Source organism: Odocoileus virginianus, chromosome 5 (genome assembly GCF_023699985.2).
Source record: "Odocoileus virginianus isolate 20LAN1187 ecotype Illinois chromosome 5, Ovbor_1.2, whole genome shotgun sequence".
NCBI lineage: Eukaryota > Metazoa > Chordata > Mammalia > Artiodactyla > Cervidae > Odocoileus > Odocoileus virginianus.
Genome location: NC_069678.1, coordinates 62,724,632 through 62,743,135, shown reverse-complemented (window position 1 = coordinate 62,743,135; position 18,504 = coordinate 62,724,632). Strand labels below are relative to the sequence as shown.

At 44.2% G+C, this 18,504-nt stretch overlaps 1 protein-coding gene across 1 annotated transcript in view; it reads left to right on the top strand.

The window, feature by feature from the left end:
• Positions 1-18,504, top strand: part of ROR1 (receptor tyrosine kinase like orphan receptor 1) — a 450,213-nt gene that overhangs the window by 399,275 nt on the left and 32,434 nt on the right. Inside the window, exons 5-7 of the mRNA XM_020885651.2 lie at positions 12,720-12,847; positions 14,934-15,251; positions 16,986-17,231. Of these exons, the coding sequence (XP_020741310.1) occupies positions 12,720-12,847; positions 14,934-15,251; positions 16,986-17,231 (692 nt within the window). The remainder of the gene's footprint in view (positions 1-12,719; positions 12,848-14,933; positions 15,252-16,985; positions 17,232-18,504) is intronic.

Sequence of the window (18,504 nt, the reverse complement as noted above, 5' to 3'; positions counted from 1 at the left end):
TTCTGTCCCAAACATGTTCACACACAGGCATAATTTTACATATGAGTGATCTTTGGTCTGATGGGAAGGAACTGCAAGGTGCATAAAAAAGGGAGTGAGAGAAAGAGCTTCCGGCCAGAAATCTAAGCTAATGTCAGCACTACCAGAGTGGTTATTTTTTGTCTGCTTTCTTTTCTCTGGTGACTGCAGTAGTACCTGGCAAGTAGTAGGTAAATCTGTACACTGAGAACTCATACTTCATAAACAACGATCATGAATGAATAGTTTGCATACTTGATCTTATTTAAGATACTAGTTTTACAGATGAGGAGATGACATACCTAGCGCAAAGCCACACACAGCTGGAAGGGAGCTGTCAGGACTGTGCCTGGTTCTGTGGGTCTCCAAAGTCCAGGTCTTACCCCAGCACTGCACTCTGCCAATCCAGCTGCCTGGCGAACTTCTTCAAGTCACGTAGCCACTAGCTCTTGGTTCTTTCTGCTTTAGATGGGGATGGACTTGAGGCTGGAAAGGTCTCGTTCCAACTGAATGACTTCACCAGACAACAAACAGGCTCAAGCGACAGCTACAGGCTTGGTACCTGCCCTGAGTTCACTGGCCCCTTCTATACATACCAGCTCTGCCAGCAGACCATTTTTGCCAACTCTGACATAGCTTCAGCTCTCTCCGTGAAACAGCTAGATTCTCTACACTGTGTCTCAGGTTTATCGCCCTTGTGGCAAGTTGTGAACAAGTTGGACCTTCCACCTTAGGCCTTGAGCCCCAGCCTTAACTCTCCAGCTCCACCACTCGCTCTCCTGTCACTAATCACATCACTTTCTGACATCCCCTGTCTTCACTATAAAATCCATCCCCTCCCCATTTTTTCTTATTATTATAATTTTGAGGCAGCAGACTGAAATAAGATAATGTTAAAAGGACTTTAAAGGAGTATGAGAACAGGACTGAGGCCACAGAGGAGCGAATGGTGTGTTGAACCTCATTACTCCTCCAGACGCTGCAGCTGAGGACCCTCCCCTTGGGCCTGCCCTGCCCCCACCATTAGTCCCATGAAGTCTCACTGATTTCAACTCCACTTATCTTGGTGATGTACCATTTAATCCATGATCTGTTGAGTTATTCCTCTTTGAAGCTATCACCTCCTCCAGAAGCCTTCCCAGCCTCAGATACCCTTTCTTTTATTTTTGGCACAAGCCTTCATAAACTTGGTGGAAAAGAGAGGAAGAGAGAAGGATGTAAAGCGGAGTGAAGGTGATGTTTATCACCCTCATGTTTCTCCCCCACAAACTATAAAGTCCTGGTGAACAGGGACGTTGGTGATATCTCAACACCAAGTATATAAGACCTCTCTGCTCTCCACTTTCACATTCTAGTTAAAGCACCACCACAAATCCACCCTCTTTCTCCTTAAAGAACCCACTGGATTTCACAACTCTGTCCCAGAGACCCCTTGTCCAACAGACATCACTTGTTCAGTTACCATGTTCCCGTGTAGTGCATCACAAATCAAGCTTTATGTTCATGTGAATTTCTGCCTCTTTACATTTCTTTAATGCATACATGTTTTTATGTTTGACCATGAGCACCTCTATATTGCATTATTTGGTGTTGGGGGAGGCATTATAGTCACCACGGCTTTTTATGGAGGCTAGTGTTCTTTCCTAACTGCCATCAGCAGAAAGAATGGGAAACAAAGCTGAGACAAAACAAAAGCAAAAATGTAGGATTGAGTTTCACCCAACTTCTGAGTAGTAAGTCGAAATCAAAACCCTCCTAAGAAGTCCCTAAGTTTCCTTTACTGCTCTTACCACAAACCTTCTTTTTTTTTTTTCTTTGTTCCAATCCATGGCCTTAGGCATAAAAGAAAAATGAAAAAAATATCAAAGCAATCTTAGAAACGTTGTGGTAAAAAATCTAACCAGATTGCTATGTGTGCATGTCATATTATTCTGAACTTCCTTTATTCTCAATGGGCAAATTTAGAGTGTAGTTTGAATACCTAATATTTGGAGAACTGCCAAAGAACATCCACAAGGCTTCTAGTGAGAACCTGGGGGCTCCAAGATCCATCTGTGCTCTCCCAGTGCCAGCCTAAGCTTAGGGGCTAAGTAGGCCCTTCATGGGCTTTGCATGTGGCCCAGTGGTAAGGAACCCGCTTGTCAATGCAGGAGATGAGGGTTCGGTCCCTGGGTGGGGAAGATCCCTTTGAGAAGGAAATGACAGCCCACTCCAGTATTCTTGCCTGGGAAGTCCCATGCACAGAGGAGCTTGGCGGGCTACAGTCCATGGGGTCACAAAAGAGTCAGACACCACTTAGAGACTAAACAACATCAGAGGAAAAGTCAAATACCCTAGAGCTTCTTAGAAGGTTCAAGGCTGCCCCACCACGAAAACCTCAGTAAACAGGAGGGGGCAGAAGTCACTCATTCTTCTTAGTAGTGACCTTCCATCTTCTTAAAAATACTGTATATGTATAGTCTTATCATTTCAAATGTGTGTTTAAATAGGAATAAAATCTATTACACATGTAATTTTCCCTTAAATTACACTCGTGAGATATAAACCTGAGTAGTTCTGCTCCTTCTGCAAAGTGAAATGCAGCCCTCGTGTTTCTAAACATCCCTATGAAGCAAAGCCAATACCTTCCCATTTCTAAGTTGGACACAAGTAACTATTATGTGCTGCTCTGGAAACTATGACAGAGCATTATTCATCTGTTTGTTTTAATGGTTCATGGCCAACGGGGGAAAAAAAACTTAAAAAAAATTTTTATTTAATTTTTTAAAGCAAAAAAGTGGTGTGAGAAAGAGCAAGGGAGTCTTTTGCTAAGGAAATAAATTTTAACAATGATCAGTGTCCAGGTGTGGGCAGCAGCACATGTTATTTGACACAGGCACCTCGGAATTGCTCGTGCTCACAAAGGCACTCCCAGTAAGAGAAGGGCTATTAGGGTGGGCTGAATTCTCAGCCTTGCAGGATGAAGTCTTCTCTGTGAGTCATCACCCCTCTGGGCTGCCTTGCCTTGATTGGCTCACTTTGAAAGCTGATCTTAAAGGTCAAGTGTGTTAACACATTACCCTCTTTGATGCCCACTTTCAGATGGATCTTTAAAAACAGAGTGTGGTAGATAACATTGGGATCCCATATTTAACCTCTAATCTCTCCACCACAGCCAGCCTGAGGCAAAGCATACTTTCAGTGGCCCCGGTAGCTCTCCTTCCGTGACCACCTTCTCTCCTTCACTCCAGCCAGCGCTTTCCACATCTCCACTTAGATTTATTCTGATGCCTCTTCTCCAAGGCCCGTCTCTTCCCAGGGATATGCAGCTAAAGCTCGTATGACTTATATTATTTTCTCTCCTGGTTGGCAGTTAACCAAGGATGCCTCAAGGCTTTAAGCTGTCTTAGGGAAAGGAAGGAGGTGATTTTGGAGAGGCAGTAACTTTTTTTGACCATATCAGATTATATTCTATTCTTCAAGTTTCTGTGTGTCTGAGCTTTTATCCATGTTGGAGAATTCTGCATCCCTTACATCGATTCCTAATTTTATCTTGTATCCACCCCCCGCCCCATTTTAATGAAAAGATAGACCTGATTTTTCCCCTTTAAGAGATCTGACTTTGCCTCCCCAGAGAGAACTCAGCCTCTGAAATGGGAAGCTTTGCACTCAGCCCCAAGCTTACTAGTGCCTTTCCTGGGAAGCCGCGTGGGTGTGGATCTGCCCTGGCTGTGCTCTCACCAGACTAGCTAAGATGTGGCCTGATTTACAGATTTTAAAAGGGGCACCTCCCATCCACTTTTGGTCGTGACGGTCTTTGTGCCGTGCTGTGCATAGTCACTCAGTTGTGTCCGACTTTGCAACCCCATGGACTGCAGCCCACCAGGCTCCTCCGTCCATGGAGATTCTCCAGACAGGAATAACAGAGTGGATAATAACATTGGGATCCCATATTTAACCTCTAATCTCTTCCATGGGGATCTTCCTCCAGGGGATGCCCTCCTCCATGCCCTCCTCCAGGGGATCTTCCTAACCACTTCCATCCACTCTTAATAACAGAGTGGATAATAACATTGGGATCCCATATTTAACCTCTAGTCTCCTCTATGGGGATCTTCCTCCAGAGGATGCCCCCTCCATGCCCTCCTCCGGGGGATCTTCCTAACCCAGGGGTCAAAGCCAGATCTCCCACAGTGCAGGTGGATTCTTTACAGTCTGAGCCACGCAGCCCCATGGACTGTAGCCCTCCAGGCTCCTCTGCCCATGGAATTGTCCAGACAAGAATACTGGAGTGGGTAACCTTCCCCTTCTCCAGGGGATCTTCCCAACCCTGGAATCAAACCCAGGTCTCCCGCATTTCAGGTGGATTCTTTACCATCTGAACCGCCAGGGAAGTGTGATGGTCTTTGGGAAAACAAATACAGCTTACTAGTTCTATTTGCATTGTAAAGTGAAATTACTTCCCACATGAGAGAAAATAACCCACGCTTTGCTAAATGGAACAGAATTAGAAATACTACGTCTCTTTGAACTGTGCCATGGATTTCCTTCAGACCAAGATTCAGGGCTCTGGGGACAGGCATCTTGATGGGATTTCATCTCCATGGCTCAAAATAGGACTCGTAAGAGGTGCCAAGTGGGGTAAATTCAGAAGTGTTGGATGATTTCACTCAAGGCAGTCAGTCCCCTCTGAGCCTGCCAAGCTGTAGGCTTGCAGAGCACTGTCTCTGGCATTCCAGTTGAAGAACCAAGAGAATCAGAACAAAGAAACCTGCTGGGACTGTGTAAATTGCCAGCACTTTTGGCCAGTGAGTTTGCTTAGAAACAATCCCAAAAATCTCTCCCCAAATCTGAGGCTTAAAATTCCGACTGTTGTTCCCTCTACCTTGTCCTTTGGGTATAAGTGAGATTTTTTTCATTAAAAAAAAAATTGAGATAAAATTCACATAAAATTAACCATTTAAAAGTGAGCTAATTAATTAATTAGCACAGCAGCTAATATATATACAATGCTGTGCAACCACCATCTCTCATTCCAGAACATTTTTATCACAACAAAGTAAAACTCTACATCCAGTGAGTGGTTATTCCCTATTCCTCCGTTCCTCCTGTTCCTGATAATTGTCAATCTGCTTTTTATCTTTATGGATTTACTCATTCTGGAAATTTCATGTAAATAGAATCATGTACTCTGTGGTCTTTCTCATCTGGTTAATTTCATAATGGTTGAAGATCCTTCCACAGTGTAGCATGTTTTGGTACTTTATGCCTTTTTCCTGGCTGAATAATTTTTCCACTGTGTGTATCTACCACTTTTGTCCATCCGTTCATGTATTGATGAGCATTTGTGCACAAGTATTTGTTTGCAATTCTTTTGAGTGAGATTTTATAGTTAGCAAAGTGCCTTTAAGTCTATTCTTTTCCCCCTAAGGAGAGACATGCGTTTTAACTGGTCTTAGTACCTCATAGGGTGACATTTTAGGGCCTCACTCATCAGTAAGAATCCATTCAACTGACTATGGCCTGCCATGCCCCACTGTAATATCTGGTGCAGAAGAAAGTGGTTTCCAGTTTGAAGCATCATTCTGGTGTGGAGAAGGTCCGTATCTATGAGCTAGGCTAGGTCATCTCCACATCTATCAGGTCTATTACAGTTCTGCTGGTCAGTCTGTGCACAGTGGAGCAGGCGGTGGGGAGACCTCTCAGCAGCACCCTCTCCCTCATTCAGCACTTGTTGGCTGAGTTGGGTATTGTGCACTGTCTGGGGCCCTGGAGTTGTGAAGCCAAGCCAGATATGGTCCCTGCCTTAGAGTGGTGCTAAGGGGATCACTTAGCAGACACACATAATGTGAATTCAGAAGTCTGTGGGAGTGGTGTGGTGACGGTGCTGGGTGGGCGGGAGTGTGGGGTGGGCAGTGACTGACCTTCCTGGGCAGGAGGGGGTGGGAGCACCTGATAATAAAGGCAATCACAAGGTGAGAGAGCAGATGGATGGCGCTCCAGGCCTCAGGAAGAGAACAGACCGAGCCGGGGGGGGGGGGGTGGGGGGGGGGGGGTGGGTGGCAGAGTGCATTCCCTGTTTTGAGACGAGCAAGGTCAACAGCAGCATGGCTGATATCATCAGGTTCACGGGCTCATCAGGCTGGGAATGAGGCTGGACAAATGGGCAGGAACTAGGGAAGGGCTTTGTGTACTGCAGCAAGAAACTGTGGTGAGTCGGAAACTAGGATAAACTTTAGGCAGGAAATGACCTGCTCCAAGTCTGTGTTTTGAAAAGATCCCTTTATAACCAGTAACTGATGAACCAGACTCCCACCCCCGCCCTCCCGGTCTGCCTTCTCTGTCATCTCGGCGGCCCTCAGCCAGCCCTGGACTGAAGTGCAAGGTCAGGAAGATTGCCTTCTTCTTCACACAGGGACCTCTCATCAATTGCCCTGCCCTCCTTGTATACCACTTTCTACAGAGATGAAAGTGCTCATAGCAGCTCATAAAAATCAATCAGTACTGAGCCCTTCCTAAGTAGGTCGTTTCTCCTGGAAGTACTTGAATTTAGAAGTAGGCCAATCACAAATAAGTGAACAGTTCATGATGAGAATTCAGCCACCCAGGGATAGGTTCAGAGGGATTCTTATAAAGTTGTTTTAAGGAATAACTGAGGTCATCTGAAGGCCTTCCTGATACCCTCAAACCATAGCATCTCCTGTTCATTTATATACAATAAGGCTCCCATCCCTGCACCTTCTTGTAAGACTTTCTTTCTTTTTTATATATTTTAATTGGAGAATAATTACTTTACAATACTGTGCTGATCCCCGCTGTAAAACAACTCAAATCAGTCACAATTTTACCGATATCCCCTCCTTCTGTGGGGGGAGGGAGGCTCGACAGGAAGGGGATATGTGTACAACTGTAAGTCTGTCTTTTTTCTTTTACGTTTTCTTTTGAAATATTTATGTTTAAGAAAAGTTGCAAAAGTAGTGCAGAATGTCCATATTCCCTTATCGCCTAATGTTACTGTCTTGCATCAACATAGCACTGTTATCAGAGTAAGAAATTACCATTGGTATGCTACCACTTACCGTCCCAGGAGGCACAGTGGTAAAGAATCGCCTGCGGAGGCAGAAAGTGCAAAAGTGGCCGTCTCGATCCCTGGGTCAGGAAGATCCCCTGGAGAAGGAAATGGCAGCTCACTCCAGTATTCTTGCCTGGGAAATTCTACGGACAGAGGAGCCTGGCAGGCTACAGCCCAAGGGGTCTCCAAAGAGTCAGGCATGACTGAGCATGCACAGGCACGCTCACTACTAAGTAATGTATAGACTTCATTCAGATTTCCGCAGTTTCTCTATACATATTAAGGGTTTCTTTTGAAATCATGTGTATAAGACAACAGTTGCATTTGCTCTCTTTTCTCCCTTAAACTGAGGCACATTTCAGAAACCCCGTCCCCCCCTGGAAGCACTAAAAAGAGCACTACCTGGCCTCTCTGGCGGCTTAGTGAGTAAAGAATCTGCCTGCCACATGGGAGACCTGGGTTCTATCCCTGAATTGGGAAGATCGCCTGGAGGAGGGCATGGCAACCCACTCCAATATTCTTGCCTGGAGAATCCCAGTGGACAAAGGAGCCTGGTGGGCTGCAGTCCATGGGGTCGCTAAGAGTCAGACACAAGTAAGGGACTGAGCTCCCAGCGGGACTCTCATGGTCCAGACTTGGCACAGCTCCATTTTGGCATCCTTTTGGGGTATTCTGCATCCTTTCAATCCCCATACGGTCACCCATCCACCCACCCACCCATTCTTTCTTTTCCTTTCTTGCTCCCCATTCTCAAAAAACTGTATCTTGGGCTTCCCTGGCCCCAAACTATACACTGCACTGTTCGCATTTTGGGAGAACTCTTGAGAGCCTTATTCCAGACCCAAGAAGTTCACCCAGCAGTGTGTAACCATTGACCCCCACGGTCACTGTCAAACTGCCATGGGCAGCATGTTCCCCATTCTTGGTCTGCGGTGCTTCTTGGGCGGATGCTCCAGCTGCTGCCACATTGGTTGCCATCACCCTCAACCCTGTGTGACCACCCCTCATCAGCTCCTTGCTCTGGGGAAGGGGGAGACCCTGGAGGTGGGGGGCAAACTGTGTTTGCTTTTCCCTATCACCTGGCAGCGAACTTGGAAGGTTGTAGAGGCTGGCAACCCAGTAACTAAATTACCTTTAGAAGAATCATGAGTGCCCATCACAAAGCACTCCAGCATCTTGACATCACAGCGAGGTAGCTGGCATATGTTGATGCCAGGAACTGCGATGGATGGCCAGAATTCCTTCTGCCCGCTCCTAGTGTTTCCTTTCCCTAGAACGCAGCCTTGGGCATGCTCACTGCAAGTGCCCTTGCGCTCTCATGGCCTTGCTTCTTCATGTTTTTAATTTGCTAACCATGGAAGACATCGGCGATGAAAGAAGTGTGAGCTGGAGAAAGGCATAAAGCTGATTAATGTTGGAGGAGCGTTTGTTCCCCTCCAGCCACGGCTGGCAGGAAAAATGGGAAGGATGAAAGGAGATTGTGACTTGACGTTTAAAAGAAAACCTTTACGCCACCTGTGCATGTGTGTGTGCAGTCGCTCAATTGTGCCTGACTCTTTGTGACCCTTTGGACTGTAGCCCGCCAGGCTCCTCTATCCAGCAGACACCAAAACATCTTCACAGTAGAGAGCCCCTGTAAGCAGTGGAAAAACTCCTGTACGCAACTGTTTGGAAGGAAGTTGCGTACCAACGTTACAAGCACAGGTTTTCTGCTTACTGAGTCACAGTGGACAAGTTCTTTTGCTCTTTCTGACTCTACAGTTTTCTCATCTGTAAAATGGGAAAATCTTCACTTTCTGTATAAAACTGTTGTCAGCGTTAAATGACTTAATATTGATTTTTTATGTAAATGAAATTTAACAGTGCCTGAAACAGAGTAAAGGCTCATTATAAATCCTCTTCTTTATTATTCGGCTGATTTACTTTAAAGTAGGATTGAAAAGCAGAACATTATTATAGCCTGGTAGTCAAGCTTGAGCTTGAATTTTGTGATTAAATCCTAGCTCCTCCACTTACTGGCCTTGTGAGTCTGAGCCAGTTACTTAACTTCTCTGAACTTGAGTCTCTCACTCAGATAAATAAGGATAATAATGCCACAAGGGGCTACTTTGAAGAAAGCACTTAGCATAGTACTCAGCACAGAGAGTGGCAGACACTTAATACATGTTTGTTTTTCTAGTGCTGTGGTTCTTGACCACAGTCAAATCACCTGAGAGCTTTTTAAAACGCATGAATACCTAAGCTGCATCCCTAGAGACTATGATTTAATAGGTCCAAGGTGGGGTTTGGACATTGGAATTTTCGAAAGCTTCTTAAAGGAGATGGTATAAACAGCCAGGACTGAGAACTACTCCCTAGCAGATGACATTGCATACTATTTTGGTTTGTTTGTTTGTTTGCTTTATTTTTTATATCTGTCCCCAAGAGACTGGACTGGTCAGAGTATCAAGAATTCTGGGCACAATAAAAAATGTAATACACCTGCAGATCTAAAGTCTCGATAAGAAATAGGCAGCCAAAGAATTGCATTCCATTTTATTCTGGAAAACAGTATTCAAAAGGTCTTTTCAGAATCTCAAATTGGGAAGGTGGTAAGAAGTTTAGCCTAAGCCTTACACATAAAATATGGGAACTCCCAGTAGGTCAGGGATTTATATCTGGGGGTAATTCCAGGGTTTTGTCCTCCCAAGAGATATAAATTGAGGCCTTGAGAGTTGAATGTGGGGTAGGAAGAAGTGTTCTCACAATGACACCTTAAAAATCCAGGACTCTGCTAATGCCTAGGGATAGAATAGCATCATCCGTAATAGGAGGGGGGTGATGGTGTGGGGGTACTTTCTGGCCTCAGTACTTCAGTTTTCAAGATCCAAGGCTGGGTCATCAAGAAACTTCTTTCTCCCCATAGGTTTATGGTATTAGTTACCCAATAAAAGTGGGGTTAACTTTACAACCCAAGTAAAATTTAAGCCAAAAAGGCTTCAACATTACTCTGGGATTTATGAAAGTAAACATGTGGAGTGCTTGCAGGATTTTGCAACATTAAAATTTCAATGTCTTTATGTCAGGTGTATGATATATTCATTTGTGTGTGTACTTAAAGGTTACATTTTTAAGAGCTTTGCACCGCAAACTATTTGGGGGACAGAACTGGAGATACTGCTCCCATCTCCACCTTTAACTTGACTGTTTTAGTGAATAGGGAGTAGAAAGCAGCTGAAAATGAGTGTCTATTAAGGATGAGCTCTATCAGATTTTTTTCACATGGTTTCCTATTTTATTGGGCTTTCTAGACTCCCTCCCTGAACCCTCAGGTGTGGATGTCCAGGGCCAGAGCTATGAACACAGTTGATTTTACAAAGCAAAAGCTTAGCAAATAATTATCTTTGAAATATCTTCTTCGGTACCTGCTAGTGTTAGTCATTCAGTCATGTCTGACTCCTAGCAACCCCATGGACAACTGTAGCCTGCCAGACTCCTCTGTCCATGGAATTCTCCAGGCAAGAATACTGGAGTGGGTAGCCATTCCCTTCTCCAAGGGATCTTCCCAACCTAGGGATCAAACCTGGGTCTCCTGCATTCTAGGCAGATTCTAAGTCACTAGGGAAGCCCTCTTGGTAACTGTAAGGACTTTAATAATAATTATATGTTACCTCTGTGTAGCATTTTTTTAAAACTTTTACACAGTTTGATAGGATCCTCATGACTTTGGTTCAGCAGTAAAGAATCCACCTGCCAATGCAGGAGATACAGGTTCTATCTCTGAGTCAGAAAGATCCCCTGGAGAAGGAAATGGCAAACCACTCCAGTATTCTTGCCTAGGAAATACCATGCACAGAGGAGTCTGGCCAGCTAGTCTATGGGGATGCAAAGGGACATGGCTTAGCAACTAAACAACAAACAGCAACATGACTTTGACCTATAGGGTTGGGAGGTCAATTATTATCCTCATCTTATAGATAAGAAAACCATAGCTCAGAGGATTTGAGAGGTTGCCTAAGGATAAGAAAGTGAAAGTGTTAGTTGCTCAGTGGTGTCCCTCTCTTTGCGACCCCATAGACTGTAGCTAGCCAGGCTCCTCTGTGCATGGTATTTCCCAGGCAAGGATTCTGAGTGTGCTGCCATTTCCTCCTCCAGAGGATCTTCCTGACCCAGGGATAGAACCCAGGTCTCCTGTACTTCAGGCAGATTCTTGACTGTCATAGCCACCAGGGAATCACACCTAAGGATATGCAAATGTTAAATCCAGCAGGAGAATTTGTTCTCCTGACTTTTGCTCTAAAGTACTTTAATTTAGAAGAAACCAAAGAGGGGGGAAAAAAAATGATACTTCTTTCAGGCAAGATGTTGACTCCAGCCAGGTTAGCAGAGGAGGAGCCTCCAGGGTAGAAGTCAGACCGTAAGCCTGGCAGGTAGCCTTCCGCTTGGCTGTAGTCTGCCTTTCAGAAGCAGATTGATATCTTCCACTCTGGTGTCTTGTGCTTATCGTAGGCCCAAGTGGGAGATTTTGGCCTCTGTCCTTTCAAGCTGAGCCTGCCATCTTGGGTCCTAATCTCCAGCCTTGGATCTCCACGGTCACTAATCAAATCACTTTCTGGTATCCCCTTATCTTCAGAATGGGGCTTCCCTCATAGCTCAGTTGGTAAAGAATCCGCCTGCAATGCAGAAGACCCCAGTTCGATTCCTGGGTCGGGAAGATCCACAGGAGAAGGGATAGGCTACCCACTCCAGTATTCTTGGGCTTCCCTTGTGGCTCAACTGGTAAAGAATCCGCCTGCAGTGCGGGAGACCTGGGTTCAACCCCTGGTTTGGGAAGATCCTCTGGAGGAGGGAAAGGCTACCCACTCCAGTATTCTGGCCTGGAGAGTTCCATGGACTAAGTCCATGGGGTCGCAAAGAGTCAGACATGACTGAGTGACTTTCACTTTATCTTCAGAATAAAATCTGTGCCCTCCCTTTTATTATTATGACTTGAGGCAACAAACTTTTTTTTTAAGATTTTGTTTTGTTTTAGGAGCTTATGAAATCAAGTATCCATTGACATTTTCTCTGGATTTCCTGGGACTTAGTGACTGATCTGAGACTGCCCAGTCCACAGTTTGCCATGGGCACTCTCTGCAGGGTGGGGGTGATGTGTCTCAAGGAGGAGCCATGTACCTCGACTGCCCTCAGCTTTCCTTCCCGCGGCACCCAGCTTCTCACCCCTTGGAGATTCCTAATTGACATATCAGTCTGAGTAGGTCTCGGGGTAATGCGCCCACCCCTTTGTAGCAAATGAAACAGAAATAATCTGTGCTTAAAAAACAAGAAACCTTACAACACGTGCCCAGATTTCCAACTCATTTCCTCTTTACTCTTACAACTACATCATCCTCCAGCCCACCACCAGCTGCGAAAATAAAAGTGTTTTCTCCCACATTTAAGGATGATTTTGTGCTTCAGGATGATATTTCTAGAGGTGAAGGAAACTTGACCAATGTGACCAACAGATGTTTTAAGCGATGGGTGGAACTGAGGGGGAAGCCAGATTCCTTAACCTGGTCTTTAGGATACTGTGCCCGGCTACGCCCCCTAGTGACTGCTGGGGCATCGCGCAGTCCGCGCCAACTGCGTGTGTGTTCTGCACCAGCTTCTGTCTATGCTCTGTTTTCAGAGATGAGTACGAAGAAGATGGATTCTGTCAGCCGTACAGAGGGATTGCCTGTGCAAGATTTATTGGCAACCGCACTGTCTACATGGAGTCTTTGCACATGCAAGGGGAAATAGAAAATCAGATCACAGGTTGGTAGCAATGAAATTATATTTATACTTTGCATAACAGTTTTTCTCCCCAGAAGTTTTATTGAGCCCTTCTCTTGACAAAGGATTAGTCAAGGCATAGGGGTTAGGAGCGGGGCCATAAAGAAGCCAAAGATATAATCTCTGCTCTGAAATTTACATTAGAATAATTTATTAAAGGTTGCCCTTAGAGGAAAAGGAGGCTTTGAGAAGTCTCACTTTCATTCAAACACTCAATAAATATTATTGAGTGCTTTTGGCATACCAGGACATGGGCTGGGCACGGGCGATGTGATGGTGTGGGGAATAAGCCAGGTATGTCTCTGCCCTCACAGAGCTTACTGTTTGGAAATAACGTTGTGTCGACTGAAAGAGGATGAATTTAGGGTTAGAATTCTGGATACTAATCCCAATTCGCCATTATTGTGACTTCGGAAAAAGTCTTACTCTCCAGGGAAATCTCTTTCTTCGTCTGTGAAGTGAGTGAGGAGGCAAGATGATCATGGATCTCTTCCTGCTCTAGCTTTCTCTATTTACCCTTCACTTTTCTGAATTGAAAGGATCTTTTTAATGGAAATCTAATACTGAAGCACTACCTAGCACATATGAGGTAGGTAGTGTTGGCCACTGTGCAGGATTTTGTATACCTTGTTCAGATGGTTACAGCAGCCTGTGTCTCTCTCACTAGTGTAGTTAATATGCCTTGGTGCCCTGTACATTAAATACATTAAAGTGGCTTTTTTGAAATTCTAATAAGGTTTCCAACATCAGCACTGAAAATATAAGACACTCCATTGCATCTGATATATTTTAGTATATGTCCCAAATGTTGACCTGAAATTCAGATGCCCTGTAGTTCAGCTGGCATCCCTATGATTCAAGAGAGGCAAGAACGAACCCAAGACACATAGAATAGCCAACGGCCCAGAAACTATGTCCCAAGAGGAATTTGAGGGAACCAAGAGGGGGCCAGGGGAATTATTTAACCTGAAGAAGCAACTATAAAAGATGTATTTGCCAGTTGCTAAATCTCTCAGGCTTTCAAGAGGAAAGTCTGTGAAATTCCAGAGAAGCAAGACTGGTAGGGAGAAGCTATAAAAGATACATTTCAACTTAATAAAAAATCACTTGAACATACTTTTTACTAAGTATTCACAAAAATAAATGGAAGTTCTGATATAAATATATAAATATTTGGTCACCCATTTATAATAATCCTCTCTTGGACATTTTCAATGAACATCAGCTTACTGGAAAGTGTTACAGTTTTTTCTTTTTTAAAAAAAATCCATTTAACTTTGGTTAACCCAGCATTTCCCAAACTTGTTTAGCTATAGAACCCTAATTTCTCAGACACTTTTAACGTTCTACATAATTCATGTTCTGAGGAATATGCTTTGGGAAACAGTGTACCAACAACTTCACAGGCTGCCTTGTAAGTATAAGCTCCTTGTCAGTAGAAGTGTGCAAATGCTGATATGGGGATAAGAGATTAGGCAAAGCAACCGCTAATATTCTACAATATACATTGGACAACTGAGTTGTGCTCTTTGAGAACTTTCAAATGAGTTGCCTCATTTTCAGAAGATGGGATCAAAAGTCTTCAAATTATAAGGAAATTAAACCAGTTACCCAAGGTCACCCAACAACTGAGAGGCAAGACACAGAACTAAATAAATCCTGTGATTGGGCTCAGCCACTGTATAAAGCAAATTCTGCCCTGCAGCTGTCAAATGTTTTAGAAGCCTCACAAAACTAATAAAAAGTACCGGATGAAACACAAAGTTCTGTTGCTTTGTAGTAAAAATGAAAAATAGATTGTACTTTAAACCTAATTAATTCTTTTTATTAGGAAACGGTACATATGTAACTTAATCCTGTTTTTTTAAACTTTGTAGTCAAAATTATTTTTTTCAAGCCAGTGAAAGTAAGCTGCTTAGACATCTGAAATGAATCTCCTTCTCTTGGCCTTGTCTGTTTGAGTGCAGCAGATTCCTGCCAATGTGTGTTTGCAGCTGGTATCTGTTGACTGGATAGCCCGGGAGATAAGCCCTGCCCCTGGGAGCTGACCACTGTGCTTGCTTTCCAGCTGCCTTCACCATGATCGGCACCTCCAGCCACTTATCTGACAAATGTTCTCAGTTCGCCATCCCTTCTCTGTGCCACTACGCCTTCCCTTACTGCGATGAAACCTCGTCGGTCCCAAAGCCCCGGGACTTGTGTCGCGATGAATGTGAAATCCTGGAAAATGTCCTGTGTCAAACAGAGTACATTTTTGCGAGATCAAATCCCATGATACTGATGAGGCTGAAACTGCCAAACTGTGAAGATCTCCCCCAGCCCGAGAGTCCCGAAGCTGCAAACTGTATCCGGATTGGAATTCCCATGGCGGATCCCATCAATAAAAGTAGGTGGTAGCCCCTGACCTTCTGTGCTGCCTCAGGGGCCAGCAGCCCCAGGAAGACTGGACCTTGATCCTCAGTAATAATTTGTGTTGGTAGTCAGATTACTTACCAGTGGTCTAGATACCATGTGGGGGCTGAGCTTCCAGTGGGTAAGATGCAGTGTCATTATTCAAAAAGTTACAGGAAGATGATCATTTAAAAACATGGCTGCTGCTTCCTTAATGGCTTGAGAATAGAATGTATGTCCCAGCAGTGCCACTCCTGGGTATATGCCCAAAAGAATTGAAAACGGGTGTTCAAACAAAAACTTGTCCAGAAAGGTTCATAACAGCTCTACTCACCACAGCTAAAAGGTAGGAACAACCCAAATGTCCAACAGTGGATAAGTAGATGAATACATCGTAGCACATCCACATAACAAAATACTGCATGCTGAATGCTCAGGCACTTCAATCGTGTCTGACTCTGTGGGACCCCATGGACTATAGCTCGCCAGGCTCCTCTGTCCGTGGGATTCTCCGGGCAAGAATACTGGAGTGGTTTGCCATGTCCTCCTCCAAGGGATCTTTCCCAATGAAATATTGTTTATCCATAAAAAGAAGTGAAATCCTGTTACATGCTATAATATGGCTGAACCTTAAAAAAGACTGTTATAGAAAGAAGTCAGACACCATTGTATGAGTTCATTTATATACAACATCCAGAGTGGACAATTCCATGGAGATAGAAAGCAGATTGCCAGGTGTAGGGACTGGGGAAGAGTGCGGAGTGACTGCTTAATAAACATAGGGTTTCCTTTGGGGATGATGTACGTGTTCTAGGATGAGAGTGTAGTTAAGCTTGCACAATATTTTGAATATTCTAAATACATTAATGGTAAATTGCATTATATTGTATTATACATCTATCTATCTATCTATCTATCTATCTATCTATATGGGAGTTTGCCTCCATCCTCTCACTGCCAACAAACAAAAGACTGTTTTCTGTGCATTTCCCATCCATCTATATTACACTTTACTGGTAATGTTTTAGTTGCCTTTTGGTAGTTAGCTGTTTTATTAGTTAAATAAGTTAGTGCACCTAAAATGCTTAGAACTATGCTTAACATATAATAGCAATACCATCATTATTACTATTTACTGTCATCTTATCATTAACCCTCCAGATTTCAGTTTATTTCAGCTTATGAGATTTTTGCCATGGTTTCAAGCATCAGCTCCTGGAAGGAGGATTTAATAGGACCTGCTCCTTGAAGATGTCCAGTGTATCAGCACAGAAATGGCCAAACTCCTGTCGGAAACCCCTAGTGCACTGCTGCTAAGGAACATCTTCTGAGGACTACATTCTTTATCCCAGGACCTATCCATCTATCTCATGTCTAAGGTCACCAAGCAGAAATGGGAAGAACAGTCCCTGCACCATTCACTAGGCAATTGCTCCTGTGCCCCCAGATCCTGCCCCAATTCTGATTTTTTTCTGTGTTCCATATCAAAAATAATTGTGGAGACTGGTTTCCTTCCTGAAGCATAAGCTGTAAATCCTCCCAGCAGTGTCATGGCGAGGTCTGCTGTGTGTCCCAGCCCAGCATGCGGGAGTCGGCCACGTGGCCCCGACTGGCGGGGAAGCCTTGGCCACGAGGGTAACCGCACGTCTTCCCCTCGGAAACTGCTGGCCAGGAGCTCCAGCATCATTTCTGTTTCTCACAGTTTGGGCTCTTCCTTTGTGTATTTCAGATCACAAGTGCTATAACAGCACAGGTGTGGACTACCGGGGCACCGTCAGTGTGACCAAATCAGGGCGCCAGTGCCAGCCCTGGAATTCCCAGTATCCCCACACGCACACCTTCACCGCCCTCCGCTTCCCAGAGCTGAATGGAGGACACTCCTACTGCCGCAACCCGGGAAATCAGAAGGAAGCGCCCTGGTGCTTCACCTTGGATGAAAACTATAAGTTTGACCTGTGCGACATCCCAGCATGTGGTAAATACTATCCCTGCCTTTCATGGCTTCAGTCACTTTGAAACAGTGGTCCCCAACCTTTTCGGCACCAGGGACCTGCTTTGCGGAAGACAGTTCTTCCACAGTCCAGGCAATGGGGGGGGATGGTTTCGGGATGACTCAAGGGCATTACATTTATTGTGCACTTTATTTCCATTCTTATTACATCAGCTTCTCCTCAGAGCATCAGGCATTGGAGCCCAGAGGTTGGGGACCCTGCTTTAAAAGCTCTATGCCCTTTCCCTTAAGAGAATCATATAAGGGAGCAAAGGAGGTTGATAATGTTTGATCTCTAACTCTGTTTATAGTATAGATAAACTTTGCTGTCTGAGCAGAAAATACCTTTTTGGGTACCAAAGCACTCTCTCAAGGAGGAAACTGCTTTTATTCTTGCTGCCGTTGTGTTAGTGGGTAAAACAGGCACCATCTCTCTGGAAGTACAGGAGAAGCAGTTTATCACAATCATTTATGAAGTGAGTTGTTAACCCACAATGATCCATGTCCAAGTGTACTTTTTTTTTAGCACAACAGGTGTATTAGAAGCAGAAAGAGAATCATTTTTTCTGTGTCCTTGGGAAAACCCACAAGGGAGGATGAATCTATAGCCTGTACTCAGGGATCCAGGGCAACCTATGGATAAACTGTGTCTTTGCCTCATTCTTTTATACTGCAGAAGTATAGGAAGAAAATGAAATTTCTGAATCAGTTTGTTCCTTTTTCTAGAAAATGTTTGAAGGGTAAGAGAAAGAGAATGAAAATGTTGGTGATACCAGGAGTTTCAAATGATTTTTTAATGATTCGTCTTCTGATTATAGTTCTCATAAATAACATCACCAAGTTTTCCAGGCATAGGAGGAGCATCAGGATGTCATAGGAAAGCCACTCCAGTAAAATGGAAATAATGAGTTATGTTCAGGATTTCTTAAGAGAATAAGTAAGTTGTTAACTGAAAAACTCTATGATGTCTGGAAAATAGTAAATGTTTAATAAATATTTTCTTGTGTAATTTTTATGTAGTCAGTAAATATATAAAGAGGAAATAATTATAATTAGTATGTAATATACACATATAGGGGGCTTCCCCACTGGCTCAGCAGTAATGAATCTGCCTGCCATGCAGGAGACCTGGGTTTGATCCCTGAGTAGAGAAGATCCCCTGGAGAAGGGTGTGTCAACCCACTCCAGTATGCTTGCCTAAAGAGTCCATGGACAGAGGAGCCTGGTGGGCTACAGTCCAGAGGTTCACAAAGAGTCA